General features: G+C 37.5%; 1 protein-coding gene across 3 annotated transcripts in view; it reads right to left on the minus strand.

Moving 5' to 3' along the window:
* The window catches only part of EVC (EvC ciliary complex subunit 1), a 49556-nt gene that overhangs the window by 22181 nt on the left and 3629 nt on the right, over positions 1–23746 (minus strand). For all 3 annotated transcript variants that reach the window (XM_068188653.1, XM_068188651.1, XM_068188654.1), the window contains exons 3-11: positions 21760–21843; positions 20993–21225; positions 20006–20090; positions 17668–17766; positions 15364–15501; positions 13314–13472; positions 11526–11742; positions 7775–7923; positions 4874–4972 (exon numbers count right to left, since the gene is read on the minus strand). In XM_068188653.1, coding sequence (XP_068044754.1) covers positions 4874–4972; positions 7775–7923; positions 11526–11742; positions 13314–13472; positions 15364–15501; positions 17668–17766; positions 20006–20090; positions 20993–21225; positions 21760–21843 — 1263 coding nt within the window. The remainder of the gene's footprint in view (positions 1–4873; positions 4973–7774; positions 7924–11525; positions 11743–13313; positions 13473–15363; positions 15502–17667; positions 17767–20005; positions 20091–20992; positions 21226–21759; positions 21844–23746) is intronic.

The following is a 23746-nucleotide window of genomic DNA, read 5'->3' on the forward strand; positions in this document are numbered from 1 at the left end:
GAGTTTTGACTTAATGAAATTTATTCCAATTGATTCTATTAATAAAATAGTTGATTGCAGTATTGAATGAACCTGTTTGTAGTACCTGGCAGTCAACGTCAAAGCTTTTCAAAAAATCCCCAGAGAAATACATCAAGCATAAAGAAATACCATGGGATATACATGGAAATAAAATAGGCTTAGATTAAAATGCTGAGTGCATCTGAGTTTTAAACAAGGCAGTAAAGGGAAATACATAGCTTATCAGATTTTACTCAAAGAACAATATTAACTCTCCCCCTTAAACCTAAAAGATTAAAAGGTTCCTACATATAGATGAGTGAATAATGAGATTGTGAAGCAGGAAAATGTATTTAGAAAGGCTGGTTGTAGTTTATTTTACAGGCCAGCCACTGAAAAGTATATATTATCTCCAAGAGGCAACTGCACAACTATTTTTTTAACTTGTGATAGAACATTTTATTGAAGGAATTAATTATCTGATCAATACTGTAGAACACTGTTGCATGTGCCTCCATAAGCTCAGTGGCTAGGACACTTGGTTAGGAGGTAAGAGATTCATCTCCCAAACCATATTGTATCTTACAAATAGAGATTCAATACTCAGATCATACATCCCATAATTACATCCAAAATTCTGGGACACTGGGCACACACACCACTGGCCACTAGAAGATACTTCACATACACTCAGAAGATACACTGCTTGAAACAGGGAAAAGCTGATTGCATGTACTTCTGTCTTCCATGTGAAGAATTCTGGAAAGTCAATTGGAAAATGAAAACCCTAGCTGCTTTTCAGCATCCTAACATCTATAAAGCACAGTGACATCGAAGTCATCCTTAGCACAGGTTAATAAAAAAGCTTCACTGCTTGATTTCCACACATTTAAAAGGAAGGTGTCTGAAATTTCTGTCTTGCCCCCTCACTGGTCTTTGATTTATTCAGGGGGCAGTTTCAATCTTCTCTTTTGGTACTCCTTTTTTAGAAATATGCCTTTGTGGATAAGGTTGTGTCCTTCATGAGATCTAACTATTAGCCAATTGTGAATCTGTATAGTGGTAAAATCCATTTTCTTATGCAGTAAGGCAAGGGGAAGACTACAGAATGAAGGCTATCTGTGTCAGACATCTTCTATCAGCTTTGACTGAAGCAACCAAAACAAATCTAATAGTGCCCAAATCCAGAATTAGAGTGGGCTCCCATGTTATGAGCTCACAGATTTAATCTATTAGATGATGCTGTATTTTTGGGCTGAGTCTCAGGGCAAAAATTTTAAAAGTGAGTCTTTGAGGGGGAGGTCTCTTGATAGGGATTTCCTCCTGAGATAAACTGACTTGATTTCTCTTAAAAAGAAGCCAGCCCTTGGTACTCAAAAATGCAGTCCAGCATCCCTAACCATATCTCATGTTAACAAAATTACATAAGGAAAGTAATGAAAGAGTAAGCCTTTGAGAATCTGTACTTCTTATCTTGTCAAAAATATTTTTTCTCCCTTTTATTAACAAAGGAAAAAATCAAATCATTTTCCTCAAACTCACATTTATGTCTCCCCATTCATAAAATGTTTATTGCCTTGCACATTGATAATACTGATGACTTAATAGCTTTTAGTCTAAATTTTTGTGCATTTTATTCCCCGTGTCAAGCCAAATGAATAACATTCTGGTGAATGGCTATCAGCAAAGGGGAATTATAAATGACAATAAATAAAGGCAGAAGAAAGCGACCTATCTTACCATGCACTATGTAATTCCTAGCTGTTAATTCATTTCCTTTGTGCAATCTGCATGTCTGTTTTCTTAATAATACTGTTATCCCCCAACCTCTTCACTTCTCCTTTCCCTACTGAAATACATGGGTAGTTCACACAACAACAACAACAATAACAAAAGAAAAAGCAGGGAAAATATTAAAGGTTGGAGACTATCTGATATGTTAAACTTGAGACAGACTTGAGATAGCCATTAATCTGTGCAAGAGAAACAAAACTGGATATATTGTGGCAAGGAGTGGGGTGGATGGTGTTATTGCTGCCATGCAATAGAAAATTATGGTAAAAGCAGCACAGAATCCCTTGTATAAAGGGTCTGTTCATGAAAATATTAGGCTGATCAATTCAATAATCTTTGCACAATTTTTCCCTCAGTTATGATATACTGTGATAATCAAAATCATTCACCCTCATTCTTCAACACACATTTAAAAAAATAGTTATGGAGCCTGTGTCTAGACACAGACTATTCACCTACAGCACTATTTTAATATATACATATTTTAATCCACTAGTGTGGCTGAAAAGTCCTACACTATCCTCCAAACAGAACTCATTCATTCACTTGAGGCATCAACAGATTCCATCGACCTTGGTTAAATAATTTTAATTGATTTATTCATGCGTACACAAAACAAACCTACTCAATTATTCTATGCAAACACAGTCAGCTTCCAGATCATTGAATTTTTACATATTTATTCACCAATTTGGATAATTCTTCCATGTACTGTAGCAGTACAGACTTCCCCAGTGCTAGAGGGTTATATAAATCTATCTTGATCTGTTTAAAAGGCGAAAAATGAAAAAATGGAAAAGGCATAGAAATTTGATAAGGGCTTAGAAGATCACTGTGAGAGCAAGCTAAGGAACTTCCACAAGGGAGTGGCACTTACAGGTTAGTAACACCTTTTCTGCTGTCCTGAGAATACTCACTGGTTCCCTGTTCAGTCACATGGTGACCTCTTTCTTATATTTTAATATCACCTATTTCATTGAGATCATGTTTCAGCTTCTCCATTTGCAAGGCAAATGAATGTCAGTTAAGCTTCAGGGAGTGCAGATCTTCTGGAAAAGCAAACCAAGCTCTGCAGTGCTTACACAAGTGCCCAAACTAGCTGGCTCTAGAAAGGACTACAGTGCAGACCCAGAGGGGACGCAGGTGTGTATCACAGAGCTGACTGCTGCCAGGTGAGGCTTGCTGGTACCCAGCTTGTTAATGCCTGCTTGACTAAGTCTATTTGAGCTGCAGTCACACAACTGCGCTGTGGAGGATCTCAAATCTCTGTCAACTTCTCACTGCTACCTTGCCTTTCCCAATAGAAGCAGCAGCTTCTTCCTATGACAAAACTGGAGCAATTAAGTGAAGAGGCAAAGTCCTGCTGCCCAAGGAAAGACTTGTGCTGGTACATGCTGCATTTCTGCTCTGGATGTGTGGTGGAGCAGAGAGACAAGCAAAGGCATTGTGTTTGTGAGATGCACCTCCTTCCTTTAACTTTTGCTTTTTTGCCCCTGGTTATGGAAAATGTGTAACCACTGCATTGTCCTCAGCTGTAGAAGTGAGAACAGCCCTGCTTTCAGTGGGGCTATGCTCATTTGTATTATCTCTTCTTTTTAGCTTGTAAGGTATATTCAAAAGCAGCCTCCTCTCTTAAAACAGTTCATAGGATCTGTATTTGGGGTTAAGGGGAGAAAGTGTAGTTTTTCATTTTATTAAATATCACAGTAAAAATGTTGAATTGCAGAAAAAAGAAAGTGGAAATAAAGGTTTGTGGACCTTCATTTAACAGATGCCAGTTGGATCACAGTACATGCAGTTTTGCATGTCTGGTAGTGTTTGGGTCTAGTCATAGGAGAGCAGCTGTAATATAGAATAAAAGGCCTAGAGCTGAGTGAACTGGCAGAGCTCAAGTTTGTGCAGATCTCCTGGCAACCTGGCAATTCTAGAAAAACTTAATTTACCTAAACCAATTTTTCTTTAGTGGGAAAGAAAACTTAGCTTAGTACTGAAAGAAATAGGATTTTCAGTCCTGTCAGTGTTACTAAAGTAGAGTACACAATAAAAGAAAGCAATATAATTTCACAAATGAGGAGGAACTGTGTAAGATAAAACAAACAAAAAAAATTGTTTAGTCTCCAGACTTCACATGAATTGAGGAAGGGGATGGACAAGGATGATGAACTGAGCACAGTAGTATCAGCAAACATGTTGATTTTTCTTATATTACATAGCTTTGTAAATTTAATCTACTCTGATTCAATGGCTTTATTTTTTTATCAAATGAATTTGAAAAAGTTCATGTGGACTACTACTAATTAAGATTGTATGGGTATATTAGCCAAATGTGATAGGGACCACAAGTTTTCACAATATCCTGATCTGGTCATAATTAATCATGACAAGGATCCTGTTGAGCTGAAAGCGATTAGTTCCAGCCTAATTAAAGGTCACTAGTGACTATGGTTTTGGGCTTCACCAGACAGATCATGTTATCATATTTTTTCAGCATAAACAGAAAATAATTAAAGATGATGCAAAAACATGAAGCACCTAGAATTTTCCAAATCAATAACAAAAAGAAGTGTAAGTAATCTTACACCAAAGATCTAAACCTATTTCAGGGAACTAAATAGAGTAAAAAAAAATTCTCTGTGAGAAATGAATTAAAAGATTGTCTTTTGAGAAGTATTGAAGTTCACTTAGAATAGTATCATCCAGTGACAGTGCAGAAGAGATAACTATGCCACATAAATGTAATCCCTCTCCTGGTAGTAATAACAGACATTGTATGCTCTCAACATTACTGCAACCTTGTCAGCCACCTGAGCAGCATGCTTTGGCAGATCATGCAGGCATTTTCTGAGTCATATGAGGTTAGGAAACATAGTGTTTTGGGAAGATAATGGAAAAGACAAGCTAATATGTAAGACTGTCCTGCCTCCATCTTTCGCTTTGTCAGCCTAGCTTTCTGGAGCTGTAATTCCTGGAACTGATCCTTCCTGCACTTCCCCAATCTTCCCCAAGGCCTGACACTGTAGTGGGGTTAGGCAATCTTCAAAATTAATTTAGCAAATGACATTTATCATTGGAAGTGCACCTTGTAGAGATCGGCGACAGCCTCTGTGCTCTCACAGTCATCTTCCTCCTCCAGATCCCACTGTGCTTGCCGGTGTTTCTCCATCAGCTCATGGTAAACCTAAAAGAAACATAGTAGGTGTATTTAAATAGCTGAAAAGATCTTAAGAGTTTCTAGTGATCCTTCCATTTTCTTCCTTGATGATCTTCCCATGTATCACTACCACAGTAATTGTTTGCCTGGAACCATGACTCAGAGGGAAATGGAAGTTGCCTTACCACCTTAATTTGAGCTTATCCAATCTTGAGTATACAATTCCTTAGGCTCGGCAATATGGGGTTAAATAATATGTAAATACTACTAAAAAACATGTGAAATGAACTGATTTGCAACCAGCTTTCCAGTGTATGAGTATCACTACATCATAGCCATTACTGTGAGGTGCAGAACAGCCATCTGACATCATCCTGAGACACCTGAGTTACAGCTGTATCACAGCGTACAGGGCTTTTGCACTGGGGTTGGTCACCATATCTCATGGTAGTTCCTAAAAGGCTGATCTGTGATGTGGTCCTGACTTGGTCCTTGGTCACAGTTTTAAGAGGGATGCGATTTTTTTCTTCAAGTAAGGACTATGACTGTGGATGTGTTGGCAGGCTCATGGAAGATTTTATTTCACAGACGAAGACTACTTCAATCTACAGACTAATGAGTAGCATTATACATAAATATTCCATATTTTGATTTAATCTGCCAAGTGCTCCCTATCACTCCCATGGTAAATATGGCTTTCTTCATTAGGTATGTCAATAGAGCACTTCTTAAAGAGGACCAAAGTGCCCATAAACTCTTCAGCATTCTTGTAGAGGTAGACTTGAAAGTTCATACATGTCATGGAGTCATACTTTATGACAGAATTTGACAAATTAACTGCTATAACTTGTATTTCCACCGTGGGTAGGCAGAGCCAGACTGGATTAATGTAACTGAAACTTTATGGTTTGTGTTCTTCATTGATCATTCCTGTATTCTCTGCCAGTAAAAGACAAAATTAAAATCCTCCTTTTCCAACAGAAACATAGATGAAGGAGAAAGAATGATACAGGAACTCTAATCTTTACTATATATCTCATTCTGTCTTATAAAAAAATCATATCTGCAGCAACTCAGTTGTTACCACCCTACTTGTGTTCAGAGCAATCTGATGTGAATGAAGTTTATTGCAAAATCCACCATCATAACTGGCAACCACTTAAAATTCAGCAGGAAGGTCAGTCACTGGCAAGGCTGCTACCATGGTGGTGTGAGCCCTTGATGAGGTGAAAGGGGAAAGGCAGAGAAAAGAAGTGTTTTTGATGGGTACAGCTCTGGGCTCATGGTGAGGCTTTGCAATCAATTCCTTTACTGCTGGGCTGGCAGTGAAATTATGAAACAAATTTAAAATAGCTCCTCAGCGCCAAGTGGTTTGTTCCCACAAAATAATTACTGGACTATTTAAGTCAAACCATGGGAGATGCAGGTACAAATTTTCCTTATTCTTTGAAGAGTTTCTGCACTTAAGACCCCATCTGTTCTGGGACAAAAGACTCTCCCACTGTGCAGCAGAAAGGCTTACATTTCTGACTTTCAAAATTTGTACACAGGCATTTCATAATCCTAAAACTCAGCTGTGTTCTGTCCTGCAGCATGAAGTGCAAGTTTCCCCTCCCTGCTCAGCCTGTCAGAAAGTTGTTGAGTAGACTTAGTTAAACTCTAGACTAATGATCTGCTCATAAGGTGTACAGAATAGAGTATCTCTTGCACAAAGCTGTGTGGCGCTGCCTTTGTAGGGAAGGGGTCTTACAGCAAAATTTTTAAGCTTTGTTCAATGAATCTGGAATGTGTCCAAGAGTGTTCAATGATGTCTAAAAGGAAAATACATTCACAAGTGCACACTGGCTACAAAAATGTGTGAGAGAATTATTTGTCTCAAGTTATGAAAAGCCAAAGATTCAAAAAGTGCTCTACTTGTTTTGAAGTGAGGTGCCTGCCAGGCAGGTGTGCATACAAAACCAGTAAACTGCATTATCCAATTCATACAATATAATTAAAGAATAAGGCCCCACGGTGCAAAATTTCAGTGTTAAGACCAATAAATTCTGACAGTTTGCTGCAGTTGGAATCTGGAATTCTCATACAGTAATTGTATCTAAGTTATTAGATTTCATCAAAAGTTTAATGCTGCTGGATGTAACCACTTTCACCTTAAATTCTTTATTTTCAAGAAAATTGAGGATTGATTTTTTTTTTAATTCTTAATAACTTGGGTTTGCAGTTCTCAGCAGTTACTTGAATTCTGCAGCTCTCAGCATTTACAGCTAAGAACTCTGATTTTGTATATTCATTTGGAACAATAATAACGAATCTCTATAGAAAATATGAGCATGAAAACATTACACTGGCCATTGTATACCATATTAAATTATCAACTGCAAACCTTCTCTAAGGCATCCTGCCAGAGATCATAATTAGTTTTTCCTCTACTTCTCTGAAATTTGCTAAGTCTTTTGAGCATCAATAACCTCACTCATAGAAAAGCAATGAGATCAGTGAAGACTGTTTTCTTCTGTAATGCAGGCTGGATACTTTCTTCCAGGTATTTCCTGTCTTGAAGCAAACACACAGTATCTAAGTAAAAGATGTTTTCTACGAAACATGCAATTTTGCATTAACCCCAATGGCATTCTCTTCCAATGGAACAACACCAACACTGCAGGAAAAGCCATGGCAACAGGGGTTCTGACCCTGTCCACCTGTGCTACTGCACAAGATTCTCATGAGAACCCAAAATTCCCAGTTTTATGGAATTGGGAGAAATCTGCAATACATTTGGCTTTAAAAACTAATAGATCAGGGAAAATAAGCTTTTACTTGTTCATTCACCTTGAGAAAATTATGAACATCTTCAGTAAGAAAAGTTTTGCTAAGGAGACTTTCTTGTTCAGATTCCTGTCTGCGTTTGAACTCTTCCTTCTTCTTGGCACGGCACTCCAGTCGTTTCAAGATCAGGTCTTTACTTTGTTGCATGCATTCTGGAACATAAACCACAAACAATTAGGCATCGTAACTCCACAGGGAGAAAGCAGCATCTGCTACTGTCACAAAACATCAGCTAACAGAAATCTGTTAGTGAGTGAAATAGACAAGTAATCACCATGCAGGATTTGAAGTTTGCTTCTTACCCTGATGGCCTTTTCAGATGTGAACTTCTAAATTGTTACATGGCACTTGAATCTATCGGGGTTTTGGACTGCTACCATCCTGCATCCTCCCTTTCACTGGTGCTACTGTTTATGCAAAGGCAGCGTGTTAGTCCAAGAAACAGACTCCCTCATTCAGCACTCCAAACCTCCCCCTCGTGCTTCAGGAAGGTCGGTAAGTGTCTCATTACCTAACTGAAGATATGCAAATGCTGCTGCAAGGACAGGGCCAGTAACATATGGTGGGGAGAAAAGGTCTAAAGCAGTGCTAGTTCATATTAGCTTGAACTGGCATGCAGCCCATACATACCAGACTCCTAAAGTGACTCATTCAAGAACCTGCAGTAAAAGTTGTCAAGGTCCCTCCAATTTTGTGCTAGTAATGTGAACTATTTGGGGCTAAATTCCTCCCCACTTCATTCCCCCTGTAGCTCCAAGTGATATATAAATTAATGAGTCTATTTGCATCCTGGGCTGCTGAATGCAATAATTGCTTTAAATGCTCTGCCACTTCATGTCTCATTGCCTCTCCACCTAAGAAAAATTTTACTAATTTCCCCCAGTTACCCTGGCCCAGAGCAGTACTTCACTCCTGACACAAGCAGCTAAAGGGGGATGCAAAAGAACAGTTACCTGTGGCTGCTGTTCTGCCACTACATCAAGCTGCTTTAACTACAAGAAATTATTTTGTAGAGAAACAAAAGGAGCACAGTACTGCAGCACCAAGAATGTTATTTATTCTCCATGCTAATTTATGGTGCTTATCCACAGGCTGATGATGCACTGACAGAACACTTGAAGGTGCACCAAAAGTACAGGAAAGCCTGCAATGAAAATATCACTTAAATAAATGCAGAAGTGTTTTACTTTTAAATACTATTGATTCTTTACTACTTCCTTATTTTGCACCCTAGGAGCATTAGTCTTGCTGGCTTTTTGTTCTGTTTGTGAATTATAGTTACAGTTTAACTTTTGTATTTAGAAGCTCATAAGAAAGGTAAGTGTTCATTGGAATAAATGCTGCACTCCAGATCATTTTTTTTAAAGCACGTTTCATTTCTATCTAAAACCAGGAGGCTGATAATGTTCTTCTGCACAGGACGTACCAACTATAATATACCGCTATATATAACATAAAAACCTACTTTGCATAAAAGAAAGGCCTTGACAGAGGTATTTTTGCTTTGGAACAAGTGAAAATTGACAGAAAGAAGGAAAAATCACCCAGAGATAACCATTTATACTTAAAGAATGTTAGTGATTGAACCTATGTGAAAACTATGAATTAGGCATAGACAGTTTTAGAAGCAAACATCCATGAAAGAAACTGTATCACAATATACATGCATTTGTGAATATCAGCAAACTGCTCACACAGTTTGATGTTCTGAAAGAGGATCAAGTCTGCAGCACTTTCTGTGATGAAATAATTGGCTCAGTAGATGATAGGAGAGTGGTGGATATTGGCTACCTTGACTTCAGGCAGGTTTTCGATGCAGTCTCCTCACAGATCCTCACAGAGAAGAGGATGGATGAGCAGTGAGATGGATTGAAAACTTGCTCAAAATCCACCTGGAAGCCAGCACCTACTGGTGTACCCCAGGGGTCAATACTGAGTGCAATTCTGCTCAGTAGCTTCATTAATAACTTGGATGATGGAAGAGAGTGCAAATTTAGCAAGTCTGCAGAGGTCACAAAAAATGGGACGAGTGGCTGATACACCACACAGGCTTGTACTTCCATCCACAGGGCACTTGACAAGCTGGAGAAACGGGCTGATGCAAATCTCCTGAAGTTCAACAATGGGAAGTGCAAAGTGCTGCACCTGGGGAGGAACAACCCCAGGCACAAGCACCTGCTGGAGACTGTCCAGCTGGAAAGCAGCTTGGCAGGAAAGGACTTGGGGGTTCTGGTGGACACCAGGTTGAACATAAGCCAGCAGGTAGAGGGAGGGGATCCTTTCCCTCCATTCAACTCTGGTTAGGCCACACGTGGAGTGCTGTGTCCAGTTCTGGGCTCCACAGCCAAGTACAAGAGAGACATGGAGATACTGAAGAGAATTCAATAAAGGGCCACAAAGATGAATGGATTGGAGTATGTCTCCTATGAGACAAAGCTGAGAGAGCTGGGGCTGCTCAGCCTTGAGAAGGCTCAGGGGGGATCTGAGCATAATAAGTATATAAACACCTGAGTATATAAACACCTGGAGAGTTGGTACAAAGAAGACAGAGCCACTCTCCTCTGTTGTGCCCAATGAAAGGACCAGAGGCAGCTGCCAGAAAGTGAAACATAAGAGGTTCCTTTTACCATGAAGATGACTGAGCACTGGAACAGGTGGCCCAGGTGGAGTCTCCATTCTTGGAGACAGAAGTTGTCTGAACATGATCTTGGGCAACCAACAGTAGCTCAACCTGCTTGAGCAGACAGGGTGTACCACACAACCTCCAGAAGTTCTTTCAACCTCAACCATTTTGTGATTCTGTGAATTTATGACTGTGAGCTAAGGCACAAATTATCACAACTAAGCCCAAAGTGAGTGAGCAGCACTGCAGCAAGAACATACTGCAACAAGACTGCATTCATTCTGACTATTCAGGTCACTGAACTCTAAACCTAAAGCCATTTTGCTATGACATTTTTCTTTAAATGTGTCCAAAAATAGCAGAAATTGTTCTGGAAATTGTGTTTAAGTAGTTTGCATTATTTTCCTTCTGGCTAAATGTTTACCGTTATTTTCTGTGAGTGCTGATGGGAGGCACTGAGCCCTGAAACAACACCTAACAGAGATGATGGGGTTATATTTCTCAACAGTGGGCATTAGGTAACATATAAAATGACACAAGGAGAACCTTTAATCAGTGGGTCATTCAGCTTAGACTTCATTATGACTGTGTACTTTTCATATAGGCAATATGAAGAGGTGTAAAAGAAAGAGGAAAACACTTCATTTTAGAAGTATTTTAGTCTGACATAAGAAAAGAGAGATTTATAGGAAGATCATAAGCTTTAACATTATCTTTTCAAAAGAGTGATAGCACAACTGCTTTGTATATAGCACAACTGCTTCTGGCTTTATATGCTATCAGGAAATCCTAAGACTGTCTTATGTCAGCCAGTATGACCAGCAATGCCAAGCATGTGAACAGTAAATGGAGAAGTATCACAAATACTTGTACAAGTACTATTCAAATTAACGGAATTAGATTATGTGAACTATAGAGTTAAGAACCTAGAAATACCCAGAACAAGACATAAAAGCCATAAAGTCAAAGTTCCTATTCCAAATATACACCCTCGAGAATAAAACTGATCCTGGTCAATTCATTGGTATATTTTTAAAACAGAGAGGTATATACAGCTGAAGTTGTAATTTTTTTTAATCTTTAAAACAATGAGAATTCATGTAAGTCATGAGCTCCAGTCTAAGTACTCACCATTACTGTAATGTGCTAGCTGTTCCCAGAAGGCCTTGTGCAGGTCTGTTAGAAGCTCTTCCTTTTGTCGGACTGAAAGATTATTCTTTACAGTTAAGTGGTCCAGAATATTTGACACAGTATTTAATCTACCCTTACACTCTTCTGGTATAGAGGACTTCAGTGAATCGATCATTTTCACCATAAGCTCCCAGCTGAATAACCTTTCCTGAATGTCCTAAACCAAACATAAAAGTCCTGTTTAGAAACCAAGAATGTATCTTTGGTTGTGCTTTCATTTCATTGAAATGAATATTGATTTCCAAACCACGAAGAAAACCACTGAGGCTTCTCAAAACCATGTGAATAACCATCTTCATGTACTTAAATTCTTCTGAAAGTCTTGATCACGGCAGGCTAGCAGTAGGTTTTTTGGATGTTCAGTTGCAAGAGCTAATATAGAATTATTGTTTTTCATTATTTGTAGCTGTCAAGAAGACATTAAGTCCGGAAAAGATAATAACAGCCTTGCAGAAAAAACGTAAATACTCAAGGAGGATAGATGGACAGAAGACAACATGGAAGTCCTGGACCTCTTTTCAAGATACCATATGGCACACCAGTACAGGTTCTCATTTTGGAAGGAGGACACATACCTGATTCTGATAATGCTGTGATTCCTTCAATTACATGGTCAGCCTGAGTTCAATACATATACTAAAAATCAGCATAATTGCCCATGGCCTAGAAGCTTTCATCGCACTATTAAAGAAGCAGCCTATGATCACAGTAGGGAAAGATTTCCCAGGTAAAAGTGCAGCTGCTTTAAACAATGCTGCAAGGTTAGAAAGAGTTGACAACTGGACTCATCTCAAGGCTCTTTTCCAAACCAAACGATTCTATGATTCTCTGACCTACTGTAATTAATAGAGATGTACCTACAATGACCTCTGCAATGAGATTTCAGCATCATCCCAGTAGTGACTTCAGGCAGGAATATCTCCTGTACCTGTATCCAGATTATTTTATCTGCAGTCTGCCCATCTGAAGGAACTTACTGTACAGCAGCCCAGTTTGGGCCGAGTGTGACAAGCAGCAAAGACTTTTTTCATACCTGGCCAGCTCAGTCTACTGAGCTGCTCCAATGCAAAACTAACAAGCTAATAATTACTGTATCTGTTTATACACCAAATTACTAATAAATGCAGTGATTGTAATTGTATGGTAATCTATAATTTACGTGTAACCCTTCAAGTATATCCTGTGCAAAAAACAAGAAAGGATCTGTTAGATTTAACACAACATAAAGCACAGTGCTGGTGCATTTATGAACAGAGTTTTCCCTCTTTCAGACCATATCTTGAAGAGCTGATAAGAATTTTCAATTCAAATTAAAGTCACTGAACACACAGAATCACCCTCAAAATTAGATTAGTATTTGTCAGTCAAAGTGGAACAAATATTTTGAAAGAAAAAGAAATTTCATAATGCCCACAGTAACAATTCTCCATCGATTGGATTTTGTGCTCTTGCTCCTGGTTCATCATCTGCTTTAACAATACTTTTTCCTTATATGACTACCTAAATGGTATTCTGAGAATTAGAACTCAAGTGCAGAGAGTCCACCCTCCTATGAATCTTCCTAAAGTGCAATGGAAGTCGAGCTCTCTGCAATAAAGCTCAAAGAGACAACTGGATAAAGCAGTCTACATCACTCCTGAGGCAGGACTGACGGACTCTGCACTGACATAATTCTTTCTGTTCAGATTGACTAAATCTGTCTCAACTTTTATTTCTTTTTTACTTTACCATTGCCTGCAAGTCTTGAGATTCACTTAACAAGCTTTCTACTGCAATCATCTTCTCAGTCAGATCCATCATTATCTTCGTTGCTTTGGCACTTGAGCATTTTGATTGGTCCAGAAAATCCTGCTGGGCTTTGTCAGTCTGCTTCCAGAAGGCTTCCATCTGTGGAACATGAATCAAAAAAGAACTCATGTTCCCTCATTAATCATCTGGTATTTCATTACAGAAAGAGGCACATACATGAGTCTACTGAAATAAAAGTCACAGGCAGCTCAGTATTAGTTATATTGAACAATTTGCAAAGCTAAAGAGACTATTATATATTTTATATATATAATATAGATGTGTATGTATAATATATTGATGGTGGCACAGAAGCAGTAGGTCAAACCTGACCTTTTAAAATAACTGTAGTAATTAATTTTAACTAGCTAAGAATTTGTTAATTCTCTACATATTGCATCTCTAAGAGCCTATAGTGTTCTTAGTATTGATGGTAAAAACCTAGAAGATAAACTGCATCCCTTTTATTCTGGGAAGTTAATTTAGCTGTAGGAGCAGGTATTCTAGTCAAAAAACATTTTTACAAAAAAAAGAAAAACTGAAAATTATTACTGTTTTACACCAACAAAGCCTTTCACAGCTAGATGCTATATAAGCACTTTGCTGGCTGGAATTAAATGCTTTATGTCAGCACAGTGTATGTGCCAATTCTGATAGATTATTATATGGACAAACCCTAGTTTTAGGTTCTGATTCCACAAAAATGACTGTGCATACTGTCAATATTCTGTGCTCTGTGGGATTACTTGTACACATAAAGGTAAAGAATGCATCCATCACCACGATTTCTACTAAGTACCCATAAATTTTGGAAAAAAAAGTGATTATGGCATCTGTGAGTATGGCAAAAACCCCTTTATATTCTCAGAGGAAGACTGGATTAGTTCAAAGTACTGAACTACAGATATCTGCATAGAGGGAAATTATTTTCAGTACAACAAAAAGCATCTCCAGGCACCAGAGTGACAGACCCACTGAAGGATGATTGCTGCTGGTGAATAAATGCCTCATGATGCTCAGCAAAGCTGCCGGCAATTATTTTTACATGACTAACTCTGGAAAACTCTGAACAATCATTTTTCCACTGAGCAAAGTTAAAGTGCAAAAGAAACTTGACACACATGTTCCAATGTTACCAGGACTTCCACTATAAAGTGAAGGGCTTAGAGAAAGCATAGAAAATTCCCAGTGAAGCACTTAAGCACCAGACATGCAAAAATGTTAACTCCTGTATGAAAAAGGCCCAAGGCTGTTTGGTCCAGGGCTGAAGTGCCACAGTCAATCAGCACAGGCAGCTCACAAAGCTGTCACTCTCTCATTTTCATCAGCAGTCAGTTGGCTCAAACTTCAAAAACAGGGCTGGGAAGAATATTATTCAGTTTACTGGAGAATAGGACATAGAATATTCTCAACCTCCCGTTTTCTAGCCTGAAAGCTATACTGACACAGTGAACCTACTTTAGAGAAAAAAAAAACCCAAATGTCTGCTATCAAACGGTATTTTCACATCAAAAAATGTAAATATATTCTCACGTGGAAAATTGCTAAAGAAAAAGGCTTTGCTAAAGTAAATGCACAAAACATACTAAAACTATGCCCAGCAACTACAGTCTTAGTACTTTTCTGCTGAAAAAAAATTGTAGGCTCTTATCACTCCCTTACTCAGTTACAGGGATTGACAAAAGCAAGGTGCTAGGATAACATTCCTAAAAGTCAGGCTTGAAATATATCTTATCACCAGACAAGCACCAGACATTTCTCAGCTGATAAAACAGTAGTGTTTTACAAAAAACATAAAAAATGTTTTATCTATAAAAACATATTGACACCTAAAGGGAGTTGGAAATATTTTGCTGGGGCAAAGTAAAAATATTTTCAAGACATATATAAAATACTAAGTGTGGACTAGTCAACAAAACCATTGCACTAAAGAACTCCCCACCAAAAGAATAACATTAAAATAAAATTTTAGTAAAAATTAGGAAGTTACATTATCTATTACGTGCTCAGAGTATTCCCTTTCCCTCCTTTCTAGGTCTTCTAGAGTCTGGAACTCTGAATTACAGCCTCCTGACATTTCAGTATTCTGGAGTCTAGAGTCAAGTTGTTTCTGAATTTCTTCAAAATCCTGGAGGAAAAAAAATCAAGTGATTTCTTAAACAGAAAAACAGACATAACTTCTAAATTTGAGAGTGACTCTGTATATCAGTTCTGGCTCATGGCTAAGGATGCTGAACAGGAGTGTTCAGAAAGTGCTGTCTCTTGGTAATGTACCTTCTGTAGCAAGCAAGGAAATCTCCAGATATATGGCAGCTCTGAACAAAACTTTATACAAATACATAAATTTCCACTAGGATGTGAGTACAGTCAAGACCGTAACCCATCTCTGCTGAATTCATTAGTAAACACTGCTTCATGAGTTTTACACTAATAACCCCTGGAATCTATCTACAAATACTTTACTTTTAATGCATGTGCCCCATCTTAAATGGCAGCTATGAGTGTATATGCTGTGTTTAAAAGCTCAGGTAAGTGTCCAGGTGATAATCAGATAGTGATTCCTTCAGAATGCTGGATGAACTCACATGGATGAACAACCTGTAATGCTCATAAGGGACAAATCATAGGCTGCATATTTACATGAGGCTTTACAGTTTTTCAGTCAATTAGAAACCAGGGTGATTTTTTATGAAAGCTGATGTTGCTGACAAATACTAGTCTGCTGCCATTGCTTAGTAAGCTGATACTGAAAACAGTGACTCTTCTTTCACTGCAACATGCCTTACATGGCAAGCACTGACTTCTAATACCATCCACTTTTGCCTATCAATGCATTAACTTGACACCTTTATGCCTTAAAGAAATATAAGTAGAGTTTGACAAGCTTCACTGACTATTTCATAAAAATCCCATTCATTTTTATGATGCAGAATTAAAAGTGGATAACACTGTCTGCAATAAAACATGTAACATCTCTTTTACATGCTGGTCATAATCAGCCTTGTTCCTTGTATGATATCTCACCTCTAAGACTGTCAGGTTTACAAGATCATTCTCTGCATCATATAGGACACAGAAACCCCATACTGGCACTTAAACAACTGGACTTCTCTGGTAATTGTTGCATCTAATTATTTGGATTTAGTCCTAGTCTTGCAGCATCTTTAGAAGCATGAGGACACTGATGCCATCAAACTTCACTGAGGATTAGGTTCTATCAGGAAACATGCCTATTCTAGATTAGCTCTGTTTTTAATTTGAAGTCATTACCAGAAGACCATCAGTAAAAGGATTTTGCACATCTAATCTAACTTTTCATCTAGTAAATACAATAAGCTTTAATACTAGACCTGAAGATTTAAGGCAGAAGAGTGCTTTAAGGCAAAATACCTTCTGATAGAAATCACAGGGTACAGCTACAGAGATTTATTACAGTAATTCACACATTGTGAGACTGCACAAAGTATTCAACAACTAGAGCCCATGAGCTGATAGACAAATGTCCAGATGTGAAATTCCATCTACATGTAAGAAAAGCACAATTGTTGCTGTGATTAGGTTGCTCTCAGTACAAACATTCAAGACTTGGATTGGCAGGGCACTGGATAACCTTACATAAGACAAAGCTTCCTACAGGAGGCTGGACCAAACAATCTTGAGATGTGCTTATCAATCCAGATTTTTCTGTGACTCCAAACTGGAAGGTGGAACCAATAGCTCTCCTATTTTCTGTAGTTTTGTAAAGCTTTTTGTTCCCTCTAATAACCTTAACAATAGTACTGTGACTCTACCTGAAACACAAATTGACTGTCAATATATGTCTTGCAGTTCAGAAGTAGCATATGGACAATATACAAGTACATGAAAGAAAAAAGGATGATGAGGAAAATAAGTATATTTTCCCCTGATGAAAGCCTTGAGCGTCATACTGCTACTTTATTTCCTGTTATTTTATTATCAGCAAGATACCTGGGACCACACAAAGCCCCTGATAATTAGAATTTATTAAATCCAAGTGAATAAGGTTCAAAATGTTCTGTTTGCTCAAATGAATTAAACTACAAAATATTTTATCTTTAACAGATTATGTAGATCACTTCATACAGCAACAAAGAGGAAAAGCATACAAGGTAATGTAGAAAATCAACTAACAAGGGAGTTTCTTTGCATTTTCTTCAGAAATAGATTACAAATGACATTGCTGTTCAAAAGGAGCAGGTGAACTGGCCTGCAGTGGAATAAGATTAACTCTTATTTTATGTGGTCTTAAATACTACCCAACAAACCCACTTACATTTTCCAGATTTAAAAGGATCTTCTTCAACAAACCATCAGTAATCTTCTTTTTACGATGGAAGTCTGTGAGGTATATCTTGAAAATCTGAATAAACATCTGTTTAAAAGGAAGAAAACAACACCCAGATTAAGTGCCTGTTCGTCATTGTAAGGACATCTTTGTGATAACTTTTGCTGATTTAAATCAGTCAGGGAGATTATAGTGAATCATAATTGAAACAACAGATAAATTAACAGATAAATCACCAGCAACTCTCCAGTACTTCCACTGTGAAAAATTCTCTGGTTTTGGCTCCAGTGAGATACTGGAAGATGGTGTTACACATAATCTCATATATCCTTGTAACCAGACAGACACATTTTAAAATTCTTGACTGGGGAAAATGCAGATCACTTGAAAATACAAAGCCCATTTTTCTAAAGTTTAATGAGCCCCTAAACTGGAAGATATTAACTATTCCAAAGATACTAAGGACTCATTACTCTGACTTCAACTGTAGTCAGCCACATAATACATCAAACATTTTTATACACAACCCAAAAGAAACTATCTCAAGTTCTAGCTAGCTTCTCTTGCAATAAAAATAGTTATTTTCCATTTGTGTGCCTTTTTTTTTAAAGACTGTAATACTAGTGTCTTCAAAAAGATGTTTTTGAATTTTTTAACACTGGGAAAACTTTTGCTTAACCTTTTCCCCTCTTGCCTCAATTAGAGTTTCAATGTAAGGTTAATTCACTTCATTACTAACTACTGCAGCATTTTCCATATGGAAATAAAAATATATGAAATTTAACAGCCACCTGCCTGTTCCTCATAATCTTAAAAACAATACGATGCAGAACTTTCCTGCGTAAAGCATATAAAAACATAAATAAATACATATTTATATACAGAAACAGTTATTGAAGCCAATATGTCAGGTGAGCAAAATCTGGAAAATAAATTATAATTGGAGCCCAACAGAAGAGAAAACCATATAGCAGTCATGTTTTGGATCTCACTTGCAAATGTTTTGGACAGGAGTTTGTCAGGTTTTGAGCACACGACCAAGATACCATATACAGTAAAAATATATTTAAAAAAAAAAAGGAAAAAGAAAACAAAAGGGTTCAGGAGAAGACTGATAGAAAAGGTTGTATTTCCTTAGATTTGATGCCAAGAAAGACTGAAATCAGAGAAAGCAGAGTGGGAAAGGAAGAAATTATTCTCAGACTGACTTATTTTTCCCTTTTTTCCTTCTGGCAAAAATATAAAGCTATTTAAATATTCAGCTAAAGGCCAAAGTTTTTTGTGGTGATTTCTGGTGGGCCACAAAGCATGTTAAATGCTCATTTTCTATGTGTTTCTGTGATTCCATCACTATGTTGCTACCTACCTTCCTTTAGAAATTGCTTATTAACTTTGACATCAAGTTCAACTTTCTAAAATCAAGCTAAACCTCCTTCTGGAATTGGTTCACAAGTTCCCTTTCTCATCTAACTAGATGTTGATAATCCATCAGATGAGAAACTGCTTCCCAGGTTTACTTTCCTGTTTCCTCCTTTGAGTTGTGTAGAAATTTGTTCAGAATATCCCACCCTTTGAAATAGTCTCAGGATTTAGTAAATTATAACAGAAATTACCAATTTTGTTTAAACAGAGCCCAAGAAAAGAAGGGAGGAAAAAGTTATAGACTTTATGTCCAGATTCATATTTACGAGCTAAACCTCAGTAGCAGTAATGGTACTGTACTTGATCATATCTAGTCACCACAATCATCACAACCATTACTGATGTCCTGTGGCTTTAACTGTACTTTTTTTTTCCCTTTTTTTTTTTCTTTGTCAGTTTTAGACGCTATGACTTGGTGCAGGTAGCTATCTATGGTTTAAATGGTACCTTAATCCCTCAGTTGCACAAATTCACAACTATTGTACTTACCACAATGGTACTGATTCAGTTGAACTGAATTTTCAATTGTATTCCAAAAGCTGTAAGTCTCTGGAGTTGCAACACACAAACAAGCAAGTCTGTCCTTAAGACAAACTCATCTATTAAATAATTTATTACCTCTTCTTATGAGCCTCAGGTGCTGTATGTTAATCTCTGGAGTAATGTTTAAAACCATTTTTTTGTATTTGCTATATTGGTATTTCACAGACCAGTATACTTCATTGTATTTTACTTATTTAGGAAGCTCATATATATGCAGAGCAGGAGAAAAAACAAAAAGACAATAATGTGGAAAGGCAACTCTGCTGCACTACATCTCACCTAGCCAGCTGTTTATTTCCTAAACTTATATTCAAATAAGATGTTCAAAACAATTGGTTATAAATGAGATATAAGTACCTACCACATGTTTTTCTTTTCTGAGTTCAGTATCAAGAAGCATGAGATCTTTTAAAGTAAGACTGCAAAGGCAGAGCTTAACATCAAAACTAAAACAAAGATTAAAAATGCATTAATAGCAATCTAAATGATGGTTACACAAAAGGACAACACAATGTAAGTTTCGTTTAACCACTACATCCTCCTAGAAACACTGCCCCAAAACAGAAATGAAGTTACTTTATTTCTACATTGCCTCCTTTTTCAGAAGAGATTTCTGCATGTAAACATAAACAAAACACAGTGCTTCTAATAAAGTTGGTGCTGCAGTTTCCTCTAGAAAAAGACAAGGTGAACACAGGCATGAGTGGATACAACCAGGGAAAACACAGCTTTAAATTGAAACAGCCATAAAAAGAGTGGGTATTTTGTAAACATTCTTCATTGCTAGTTCCTTTCCCAGTCCCGGGACGCAAATATGATTTTGTTATTCTTGCTGATGAGAGTGCAGACACATGTACTAGGGGTACCTTGCTGTGGTGCAGCTCAAAGGAAAGCAGAGCTGACAGTCCATTTCAATTACCTCTATCTGCAAATCAGCAGTGTCAGAGAGGAACTGTTTTCCCTGAGTAAGACATGAGCAGTTCCCATTAAAACAGAGAGAACAGACCACTGAGTGTTCTCAAGGCACCTGCAGTGTGAGATGGCAAGGTACAGTGCAGAGAGCTGTGAACTGAGCATATGAGACATAACAAAGACATCTCCTTTTCCTAACAGTAGTACACCTTTTATGAGACAGCTTTTGGCCAGTTCTGATTCCCAAAATTTCACAAAGAACAGGATGACTTCCAACAGCTTAATGTATTAATCTCCCCAACAACTTTTTTAGGGTTACAAGCAGATAACCCTGTCCTGATGTGGTGAATGTGTGCATTCATACCCAGCCTTTCATCTTTAGTGACTGTCCTGAAAACACAGGAAATGACCAAACAAGGGAAGGTTTACTACTTACCTCTCACATGTCAGCACTTCAGGGAAGCTGGCCACCTTTAGAAAGGCTCGAGCCTGAAACCTGTCATCACTTGTTGTGGAATGCATTGTTGTGGAGGAACTACAGTCCTCTTTGTCTCCCTGGCTCAGGGATCCCAGGCTGCCTGACATAGATGTCTCCACCACTTGATTAGGCAGAATTGCCTGCTTTGGATTCTCATGCAAAGATGGATTGGATGAGCCATCTGCCAAAGGCTGTAAGTCAAAGGAAATTCACAAGGTTAGTTAATACAACACAATAAGGAGACAAACATCACATCAATTTTCAGTGTTTGCTTTTAAGGGAAAAGTTATATAAAAGCAGTACACATAGCAAAAGTGTTTCCATATACATGACAGGCTTTTGCATTGCCCAGGAAAGCATTCTTCTGTTGAAGTTAGCCTGCTTGGTGCATGCTTTCTCTTTTAGATCCTTGTGGTGTTTTTCTTATGGCTCCTTAGACAGATCCAACTTCCATTAATGTTAAGGGGCAGACAAGCTCTCTTAAAGACAGTGAAAATTGACTGGACACCACGTAAAGCATTGCAGGTTCCAGCAATGAAGAGGAGCCGAAAGCAGCTGACACCTTACTGTGTCATGTAAGCCCTGAGTCAATGGACTACTAAAAAAAAAGAAAGATCCCTATTAAGCAGATTGGCAGTAAATTTTCTTCCATTACTTGACTCTACAATTTACTCTGACACAGAATGATTGTCATTAATTTTTACAAGTAGAATCTAAAACCTTACCCTAAATTTCTGGTTGATGGGATAGATCACTTTTGCCTTTAATGCAAATGCTGCAATGTTACTGTTCAGAGGAGACTCACTTTCCTGTATGGAAAAGAACAGAAAACCATTTGAGAACAGCAGCAGATGTGCCAATTATTCACTTTCCTTTCACTTTCCTTTTTGTTAAACAACTTAAATGTTCCTATTGATAACCGTTTATTGATTGTCCCTGCTTTGGTGCAAGAAGTCTTCTTGTAAGGCTCATTCCAAGTAGGAAAACTTGAAAAGGGAACTCTTGTCATTACCACTCTTACAAATTATTTTTAATTCTCCAGAAGAAAATAGGCAAAACTTTTATAATACAACTCTTACCCAAAATCTAGGGAAAATAACAATGTTTTTCTAAAGAACATTTAATAGATAAGGAATTCTTTTCACAAAATTTTCTGTATCACATAGTCTGACTCTCTGCTACTGCCTTTTTCTAGACACTGGAACAATGGGATCATCATTTGTTTTGAGAGGTTAGGTATGGCTTAATAAAAGTTTGGCTATAAATAGCAGATAAAATGTGTAAATCCAAGCACTAGGATTTCCTATTTTATCTCTTTTGGTTTTGTCATATGAAATGAAAGACTCTGATTTGTCAAAACACAGGCTTTTTCATACAGCTATTTTTAGGAAATATAAAAGCACTAACAGAGTATAAAAAACAGAAATGGAAAGAGAAGAGCAAACTAAGTCACTGGACTTCTACCACTGCACTTTTTCATCTCCATTTCATTTATTTCCACTTTGGGGTTAGTTGATAAAGTTTACTGATAAAGTTGCTCCGGGTGAGCAGTCCCAGCACTGCAGTATCTCATCAGGGACAGGAGTGGACAGAGCTACTGCTCTGCAGTGACTGGAGGCACAGCAGCCAGTGCAAAGCTGGAAAGCTCTATTTCAGTGTGCTAGAACTAATACATCCTGCTTCTCAGCAGGCATAAGTAACACACAATTATTACTAATACAGTAATTATGGTATTGCAATGTGAAAAGTCTCAGAATGAAAATACTTGTTTTTCTGAAGTGCTCTAACCTAATTAAAAGCATTTTCCATCTATGCTTCTTCATAAAATATCATTTTGATGCTAGTAACAGCAAAAGCTTCTGGAAATTGGAACAAATTAGTAGAAAAAAATACATATAATTTCAGTAGTTAGATCAGTAGTTAGACAGATAGGTGGGAGAAAGCCCCCTCAAATAACAAGGATACCTCTGAATTTCTTATAAATGTGCCAAGTTATGGAAATGGATATAGTTGTGAATTATCACCTTTAAAAGACTGTGATCCCATTTCAAAAACACTGGTAATAAGCATAAAGATGTAAAATTGTGTAAGCTCTCCCACAACATTTACACTTCAAAAAATAACCTAATCCATGCTCAATTGTTATATTCTACTTTAACTCAAGCAAAATGACCAACCACGCATGTTTTGTCACCATTTCTGATCACAAAGATGAAATGAAGATTCATCACCTGTCAGGATTTAAACCAACAGTTTAAATGTTAACAATAACATTTTCTTGAAATCAGTTCTTGTTACAAACTAAACACTAGACTGGCTGGTTATGACTGACATTTTATCCATGTATTTAATTTATGTATAATAGACTGAATGTGTCAGCTGAACTGCACATTTTTAAATAAGCAGTTTAAATCACAATCTTTAGCTTCAGCAAGACCAGTCAAATTAGCTTTGGGTAAAAGATAGTGATCTAAACACTACATAGGACTGGTTCTTCAGTTATTTAGGGATTATCAAAAAAAAAGTACTTAAGTTACTTGATGTTTTCACTGAGAGTGGGTTGTTAAGCTTATATTTCTACTTTTTTCCACAAATTCTCTAATTGTCTTTGAATCCCAGCTCACCACAGTGGTCTTTTAGTCCTTACAAACTTTTTCTTATGTTAATATTGCTAACTTATCCCATCAGCCTTTTGAAACTAAGGACAACATA

Source organism: Anomalospiza imberbis, chromosome 4 (genome assembly GCF_031753505.1).
Source record: "Anomalospiza imberbis isolate Cuckoo-Finch-1a 21T00152 chromosome 4, ASM3175350v1, whole genome shotgun sequence".
NCBI lineage: Eukaryota > Metazoa > Chordata > Aves > Passeriformes > Viduidae > Anomalospiza > Anomalospiza imberbis.